The sequence below is a fragment of the Phalaenopsis equestris genome, unplaced genomic scaffold, assembly GCF_001263595.1.
Source record: "Phalaenopsis equestris unplaced genomic scaffold, ASM126359v1 Scaffold000117, whole genome shotgun sequence".
Classification (NCBI taxonomy): domain Eukaryota; kingdom Viridiplantae; phylum Streptophyta; class Magnoliopsida; order Asparagales; family Orchidaceae; genus Phalaenopsis; species Phalaenopsis equestris.
Window position 1 is genome coordinate 61,295 of NW_018164559.1, and position 9,734 is coordinate 71,028.

Consider the following 9,734-nt stretch of genomic DNA (forward strand, 5'->3'; position numbering starts at 1 on the left):
TATATATATATATATATATATATATATATTGTTCCACAATCAAAGCAACTACAATGTCCACCAATAATTATGCACAATTATGAATTTGCAACAATGCGGTTTAACACATCAAAACTATAAAAGAAATAATGAATGTCAGAAACATGAGACACAAGTCATTACACAGGAGCTATTCGGCAATAAAGTAAGATTAATAATGCAATTTATTATGACAAAAATAAAAATTGTTGCAACAATACTAACAAAATTTAAAAGGTCCAATTGATAAACCTACAATTATCTGGAAATCTAATGCCAGTAATAACGATAATGTCCGTAACAATCAAAGATATGTTTATTCCATCAAAAATAATAACTACTTAACTTGAGGCGGGCACAAACACTTAAAAGTCTTAACGGCTCAACTAACATCAACTAGCAGGTCCTATACCAATTAGACTGCCAAACATTAACAATTATGAACATAAATGTATTGGAACTAACTATTTATTATTATTATTAATTAGATTACTCTAATTGTATTTTTGAAAGAAGATTCAAACCTAATCAAAATTAGTTCTAACATAATCTATGATAGGCAAATTAGTTAAATAATTGAACAATTTACATTAAAATAAATAAAAATAATGAAGTTACAAACATAGAGGAAAAGGAAAAAGATGGGTCTCCCAATTTGTTAGATCGAGGCGGAAACTCAAAAGCTGTCAATAAGGGGAGGCCAGGGAAACGGCTCGACGTATAATATCGGGCAAGAAGAAGAAAAGGGGTTGCGGGGTTGAAGGGAGCGATGGAGACCGATCCGGACCGTAAATCACATGATTTACGGTCCTGATGTATTTCGGTGGGCCCCACCTAAAATTTTTTATTTTTTTTTTAAAAAAACAGAAATAATCCTGACCGTAGATCACCGTGATCTACGGCCAGGATCGGACACCGTGCATGCGGTGTCCGCACGCAATAATCTCCCCAATAAATAAGCTGTCAATAAGGGGAGGCCAGGGAAACGGCTCGACGTATAATATCGGGCAAGAAGAAGAAAAGGGGTTGCGGGGTTGAAGGGAGCGATGGAGAGAAGAGGATTTCGTGGTTGCTAAGGGTCGAAGAAGGAAGAAAAGAGTTTGAACGCGGCGGAAGGGTCGCTCGATCTAGTAGATTCAGGGGCAGCAAGAAAGAGTCAGGAAGGAAGGTGGAGCAATGGCGAGACATAAAAGTCAGTTCGTGCCGCAAAATATGGTAAAGAGCAAAGGGGGAGGAAATTCCTACAGGAGATCGCGTACGGAAGCCAAATCAGAAAGGCAGCAGTGAGCGGGATCGCAGGATTCGTGCTATAAAATTAGGAAGGTCGGATCATATATTTCCCACAAAACAGCACCCATCCCGTCAACTCTCCTCTGTGATGAAGCTCCTCCAATTCCCGTGGCATGCATCCGACCCACAGGTGAGAGCATCGCTCTCTCTGTTTCTCTCGTCATCCAACACAACACCACAACTCCTCCCCTCACTGATTGAAGACCTACTCTCGAAGAAGCTCCCTGCCGCCGGCAAACTCTCCATCCTACGTTACCCCATCTGCTCAACCTCCATATTCATTCTCTATGTAGCACGAGAAGCATGCTCAACCTCCATATTCATTTCTCTCTCATGTGTCTTTTTAAACAAAGAGGGTTTATGTTATTCTCACATAACCAAGCCCTATACCCCTCATAACCCGCTACCTCCACATTGCAGACATGCGGCATGAAACCTCCGATAACTTCCAAGTCCGTCGCCGACCTCATCCCTGGCATCACACTCTCCAATATCCTATCATTTCCTCCGTCTACTCCTACACAGGAAAGTTCGTCATTCTGTCTCGACGTTGTTGTCAGTCTCGTGTGCTCGACACTTCCAAATCCGTCACCGACCTCGTCTCCAGCATCATTTTTTTCTGATTTCCTATCACTGTCCTCACCTACTCCTACACAGGAAGGTTCATCATGTCTCGATGCTGTTCCGTCTCGCATCCAGGTTTAATATTTGACCATATTTAAGTACATGTTCTCGTTGGAACAACGAAGAAGGAAAAACTTTAGGTACATGTTCTCATTACTAAAAAGAGGTAAAAAAAATGTTGTTGCTCTTATACAGATAGTTGAAGACCCAAGCACATTGCCCCTCAACAAGGATGAAACCAGGAGGCTGTCGGATTTTCATCTAACAGAAGACTTACATTGAACCACTATGAATTTAATTGAACACCAAAATAATTAACTAAGGAGCTAAATGAATGACCCAAAGATAAAATTGAATATCAAAATGAAACTAGAAAAGGTTTTTTTTTATATAAGAATTTGAAAGCTCGCTTAGAATGCAAGTAGAGCCCTCCTAATCAAAATGGGATATTCAAAATTGCTTAACATCCTTCAGGGATAGAGGAGACTTAAATTTAATGTGAAACAGACACAATCATATTCCATGTATTTATAGAAGATGGTTATCTGTGAAATCCATCACACTAATGCTCAAACATGTAAAAATGAAAAATCTCATTTCAATATGTATTTAAGCGATTTCAATTCATCTTATCACCATCGGATCAGCAATACTTTTACACGAATGGACATAATGCAAATCCAAATGTTTAAAATAAAAAATTTTACATCTATGTCAATAATGATGCACCCGTGCAAACAGCAATAAAATCCACTAGAAGTCCATTCAAGCTAACAAATATAAATTACACACATGTGCTCCAACCAATGTATTTAATGCTTAAACACTTTGTTCGAGAATATTATGCAGATTGCATATGTTTATAATAAAATGTATGTTACCTCAAGATGCATGTAAGTTATTTTAATTGTAAGAAAATCTCTCTTTCATAAAGTATATTTAACATCATTAAGCTTAACACACTCTCAACCGAGTCGCTCTATCTATAAGGCAAAGTCGCTCTATCATAAAGTTCCACCTTTGGCTAATCCAATCATCCTTCTTATAGGGACCAAAGTTAAACAAGGCTAAGCCCCCAATCTGATCCTCCTCCTCACATGGACCATAGTTGACAAAACTGAGCCCCATTTGAGGCAGTTAGATCTTCCTTCTCATAAGGATGAGAGTCAACATGAATGGTGTTTAATAATATTCAATCAATAAACTCAAATTAAATGTCAAATATGAATATTTCAAGTCATTTTAAACTCTCTGATAATGGTCGAGTTGACAGAAAATTTCAATCAGACAAGTTTATTTTATAAATAAAGTTTTTCTATGAAAAATCCAAATATTTAACTTAAAACCTATGAAAGACAATCACTAGTCATAACCGTAGATTCGATCCTATATGCAAAAGTTATGGTTGGCAATGTCAGCATGTCAGCATAATAATTTTTTTTATAAAAAATTCAATCATTTGTCAATTATGAACTCAATCTCTATAAGTATGATTGATCGACAAGGTCAAATTAATCAATCATACTCCATGATAATAGGCATATTCATTGCATATCTTAACTGAATGGGTCTGTCTTAAAATTATATAAATTTCAAACTATAAAATCTTTAAAAAGCATAACAAGCTCTATAACTAAAAGCTTAAGCAAAATCACATCCTCTCAGAATTGTTTGTTAAGAGTGATAAATCTCATATTAACGTAAGCTCACAAAGAGTAATTGTCATTAATTATACTACTAAATTTATATTCAAAACAATCTCACATGAGTAAGAACATGACTGTGTACGCTGCCCATGTGATTTTACCCAACGGCTCCACAAAAAAATGTTTATAACTAAAGCCCTTTGACTGAGTGATTTGTCAAATAGGCTTCATCATGTGATTTGAATAGTTGGCTTCATCATGTGATTTGAACAGTTGGCTTCATCAGATGGTTGGTCAATATACTCCATCAGGTAGTTTGGCTAATAGGCTCCATCAAGTGGTTTAGTCGATCATGCCACTATATTACAATCACATTTGTAACCTGCATTGTTCCCCAATAGCTTTGCTTATTTGGGTTGTGAACTATAGGGTATACTTGGTAGGGTATAAAGTCTTCTAGTAGCTAAGATGACTTAAATTTATTCCCTTAGACAATCATTTACTCCAGATCTAAAAGGTTCTCTTAGATGAAGTAACTCATAATAACTAACAAGGACTATTCTGTTCGGTTGGAACGGCTACCTCCTCTGATTAAGTAGATCAGGGGTCATGACAACCCAGGATAACGAACCAATGAGATCATAATCGGGTTTGTCAACATTTTTCCCACCATTCGCTTTTAAGCTAACAATGACAATTTTATACTTTCAAAACTTAAAATTGCTATTATTATATATTAAGTCTAAAAACTTACTGCCTCATGACTACCCTTAATCAAAAGTGTTATCCTATTATCGAGAGGGGTAATTAAACATAGTGGCATGTGTCTATGGAAAACCTCGAACACCAATTCTTAAAGTCCTCACAAAATTAGGGCAAAATTTTCTGGATAGTGTATTATCTATTATCTCATCTGCTTTCTGAAAATTTGACCCGGAACCTCACGATAAACTCCCCCCTCTCATCTCTTTCTTTCTTTTCAAGGGAGGCCATAGAATTGAACTTTCAGAGCCCACACAATAGAAGAAATTGCTCCCTTCTAACCTTCCAACAGGAGCAACATGAACACTCAATAGATAAACTAGCAGAGAAATCTGAATAACAGAATAGTAAAAACAACTAAACGTAAAAATAAACATACACAGTGTCTACCCACCTGTAAGGCGAACATGGTGTATTATTCCAGACGTGTAGTTCTGCATGCTTTTGAATGGATAAATCTGACTATAAACAAGCGAATAGCCTTTAGCTTTCAAAGCCAAATGATTATGCAATCTTCCATAACGAACAATGCTTGCAACATTTGCAGGATCCAAAGGTTGAATATCACCACCAATTTGGAAATCACCTGCAGATCAGCCAAAAAAAAAACTGTTAAAAGAACAATTGCCATCGAGTATTTAGAGTAGTAAATTCAAAACACCAAAAATCTGTAACTTCAAAGGATGCATGGCCCTCATAAATGAGAAAAACTTACAATAAAACGTATTTCACTCGAAAAAGACGGCGCAACACCATACCAATCACATTGAAGTTTATTATTCTGTTTATATTCAATTAAAATCACAACCTATTCAGAATATCTCATCAGAAAATAATTCCGCCAAACAACTTTACTAGTTTAGTAAACATAACCAAAGTTTTTCCCCCAATTATACCGATCATATATATTCCAAGACAGTGAAGAAATGATCACTTTCTCGCCAAATGCAGCAAAATGATAAAATCGCCGCACTGGAATCTCGCAACTGATCAATTGGGCTTAAGAAAATTAAAAATGAGCAGAACAGGAAAAAGACAGATTCTTCATTTTAACAACAATCATAATAGCACAGCCGATCATAAATACCAATAAAAATATATTTAATGGTTGATATAAAATAACGACACAACCCGCTTACTCAAATTTTCAAAAGAACTTCCCAAGGATAGAGTTATAAATTTAAGAAATCGCCGCAATTAATCAGAGGAATATCATACCTGTGACCCAAGAAATCCAGACAGAATCGGCGGTAGTGGAGAGGGATACAGAGATCTGCTCCGGCTCAAAACCCCTCACCCGCCTCACCACCCGAGGATCGTTATCCGGCAGGTCGACGGCGTTACCCCGAAAACTCTTGTCGTCAAGCCTCACCGTCACCGGCGCGAACGGCCCATCAAGCGTCGACGGCACGGTAGATTCCGCAGCCGCGCCACGGCCTTCTCCACCGGCGAGCGCCGCGGCCAGTAGCAGCATAATGTACAAAGCCCAGTTCGCCATGCTAGTGCTTCTCTAATGATTTCAGTAACCTTTTTCTTCTTCTCCTCCGGATGCCGGACAGAAGCGAAAGGGAGAGCAAAATAGAAAACGAGGCAGGGGAATAAAAAGGGAATATACGAAGAAGGAACACTTTTGCACACGCCACTTCCAACTTACAACGGTTGGGGGGCCTACGACAGATCAAGTGGTAAAATAAAATTAAATTTTATTTTTACAAAATTTCATAAACCACGTAATTTTTATATATTTATATTTTTATGCTTATCCATATAATATTATGATATAAAAATTATATTTTTTTTTGTGCTGAAAATTTCTTAGCCGTAGGTGATAAGTTAGTGTTCTAATATTGAATTAAGATACAGCACACACATAGATAATAGAAAAGTAATAAGATGAGATGCTAGGATTTTTTACATGACAGACCTTTGAAGGGAGAAAATTCGGGGTAAGCAAAGTAAAATAATTCATTATGTGTTTGTCAATACATGGGTAGAGTCTTCTTCAGAATTAGAGAATATGAAATTATAATATTGATTTTACTAATGAACAAAAATAGTTTATTTAGAATAGCCACAATCAGGCTATAAAAAATATTGTTGATCGCGAAAATTGTAATTGGTGGACACATTATATGTTTAGCTAGTTTTGAATCGTCGAAATTTGTGATTTTTATAATCATATTTTCTTTTTCCATTTATAAGAATGCCTGTGAGAAGTTAATCTAATTTCGTAGAAACAAAATAGTTACTTAAAGAAGATTGATATTCTCGGTTTAGCCAATTTTGGCTGGGTTAGAGTTACCAAAACTCGAAAGATTCATTTTTCTTCTAAAAAGAGGAGGAAGTTATGTCTTTCCCTGAAACAAGTTGTGCCCTAGTTTAAGAGAATACATTAAAGAATAAGATGATTGTGTTATGGCAAACAATACCTCTATCACAAATCTATAGGAGGAAGAGTTGTACTGTTTTTCTTCCCCAATTTGATCTTTTTAGACCATGTTTGGAATAATAGAACCCAAAGTTATATCCCTAGCGAAGTTATACACTTGCACTTTTTTTAGATATGGGTTGGAGGTATATTCCTTCTTTTTTTCCAATCTAACCAATTTTTGTTGGCCCGGATACCAAAATAGAAAATTACCATCCCTAAAGTGAGTGGTACACCCAATTTGGAGATATAAGGAAAAAACCTTCAACTTCATTTCCTTCCCCTGTTTGGCTTGTTTAGGTGAGGTCCAAATTAACAAAACACAATTTTAAAGCCCTAGTGAGTCCCAAAATTTGGAACCCAATGGAAAGCTCTCAGTTTCGGTAGTGGGAATTGTTTAAGTTTATCGTTATAACTGATGTCTCGTTTAATACACATATGGTCACTTAGTTGCTTCTTCCTTTTTTAATGATGTTATCCATTTTATATAGCGAGTGTAGGCTCTTGATGTTCACTTCGCCATATCATTATGTGCATTTTTTTAAAGGGTGTTGTATCAATCGATAGAGGTGAGCTAGATGCCCGTCAGGTTTTGATTATTTATGTAGTACAATTATTTAAATTCTCTCATTCCAGTTGATGATTGTTTTGATACCCATTCAATTTTGTAGTAACATTTCCCTTTTAAAGATGTCACTGCCTTCACATAGCATATATTTGGTTTTAGTATCTGCATAGCTATGATGATGTGAACTGTCTCTTTTGAAAGATATCACATCAGTTAATTGATCGATGTGAGAATCAAGCCCATTAAAATTTAATCCATTGAACATTTTTTATTAGTTTCTCTAATCTAGTATGGGAGTTCTTGGCTAACATTCATTTCCACTTTTCTTAATTGAGTCTGAGAGTTAGAGCTTGACACCTCTTATTATAATCAGTCTCTAATCGAGTTTGAGAGTTAGAGCCTAATATTATTTTTTTATTTCTCTTAATCGAGTTTGAGAATTAAAGTTTGACACCTCTTTTTCGATTAGTTCTCCAAGCTAGCATGGGAGTTAGAGTACAACATTTATTTTTAATTTCTCTTAATTGAAAATAGGAGTTAGGGCACAACATTCCTTTCCAATTTTTCTTAACCAAGTTTGGGAGGGCTATCTCAACATCCTTTTTGATTAATCTCCCTAATCGAGATTGGAAGTTATAGTCCAACATCCCTTTTGATTAGTCTCTCTAATCTTGATTGGGATTTTAAGCCCAACATTTGCTTTTTTTCATTAATTTTCTTTATTGGGAGTGGAAGTTTAAGCTCAATCACAACCTTCCTAATTATTTCCTCTATTTTAGTTTGGAAGTTAGAGCCCAACACCTTCTTTTTTATCAATCTCTCTAATTTATTCTAGGACTTAGAGCCCAACACCTTCTTTTTTATCAATCTCTCTGATTTATTCTAGGAGTTTAAGCTTGGTACGTCATTTCCATTCCATGGGGTTATAATTTCCCCAATGGATTTGGTATGATTTATGAGGATTCTATATCTATCTCGACTCATTTTTTGTATGGCATGAGTTTTCCAAGTCTGTTATTCTACCAAAGTTTGACTTGATGACTGTTCAGAATGGATCATAGGGAGGCTATTCTAAGTTCACTTTTGGACCAATGTCTGGTCTAGTACTCGTTAGGTTCATCTTCATAATACGACCTTATTTTAGGTCATTACATATTTTTATTCAGCCATCGAAATTTTATATACTTGTTTGGATATAACTCTTAAACACATGACTTTTCTAAGTCTCTTATCTTACCAACATTTGACTTGATTCATGTTTGGCATGTATTTCCATAGTGGGGCTTTTCCAAGTCGACTATCTAACCAATGTCTTTTACCCATCCAATTTGGTACTGCAATGATCTTTCCTAAGACTGTTATATATTTTATTCGACTGGTGTTTAGTTGTTGTACCTGTCAAGTTCATGGCCTTAATGTGAATTCTTTAAGTCAACTATCCAGTTGATGAAAGCTTTACTCTTGCCTTGGTTGGTATTCACATTGTAACTTTTCTAAGTCATTGGTGATATTTTATTCGACCAATAGGTTTCTTATACCTACGTGGTTTTAAATCCCTACAACAAAGGTTATTTAAGCTCATTGTTTGCACTTCGCCTGAGTAGTGAAGTATTCTTTCTTATTCAAGTTTTTTGTTGAGTGTCTTGGATTTTCTAAGCCTAGGAAAAGTCAAATAAATCCTTGCATCCAACAAATCTTTGTGACTAGCCAACTTCTAACAAGACCACTATGTCTTACCAGCACAACACCCTTGTTGTGATGTTGACCTCATAATTGTATGAGGTCTATCCTATCCTTTCACTCTCTAGAGCTTAGGATCTAGCCTTAAGATTTTTTTAGTGGCTTTCTTAGAAAATAAGTAGAGAAACCAAAACCAAAATAAAACTTCAAACATATCTTCATTGCTTATAGTTTTGTATGCTTGACTTCAAACTCGTAACCTTTGGTTGAGTTGGTTAGTGTCAAGTCATTTGAGACATGAGCTGAGTTTTTATAAAATTAAAATGCTTTAAGTAACCATTTGACCTTATATGCTTATGTTTCTGTTGGTCTCTCACTCTGCACTTCTCCTTCATAAGATCCTTGGATAACTCTTCCCATGGTTCATGAAGAACCGTTTGGATTTGAGGTTCACCTTGAGCTAAGATACAGTTTATGTTTTAAAAAAATATCAATTTGAGAAGAAAATTAATTAAAATTTAAACTTCAAATTTCAACCTCAAACAAAAATTAAATCAAATTCAACCTCAAATTTCAACCTCAAAAATTCAAAGTAAAGCAAAATCATCAAAATTCTCAAAATTACTCAAAATTAATATTAATAAAGTTAAAATCCACTAAAATTGAAATTTCAAATTAAAACTATCAAATAAAATTCAAATTTTAAAAATTATATATA

The 9,734-nt window shown here is 35.4% G+C and overlaps 1 protein-coding gene across 1 annotated transcript in view; it reads right to left on the reverse strand.

Moving 5' to 3' along the window:
• Positions 1–5,922, reverse strand: part of LOC110021037 (purple acid phosphatase 15) — a 37,541-nt gene extending 31,619 nt beyond the window's left edge. Inside the window, exons 1-2 of the mRNA XM_020719364.1 lie at positions 5,559–5,922; positions 4,735–4,926 (exon numbers count right to left, since the gene is read on the reverse strand). Coding sequence (XP_020575023.1) covers positions 4,735–4,926; positions 5,559–5,838 — 472 coding nt within the window. The 5' untranslated portion in view covers positions 5,839–5,922. The remainder of the gene's footprint in view (positions 1–4,734; positions 4,927–5,558) is intronic.
• Positions 5,923–9,734: the final 3,812 nt, after the last annotated feature.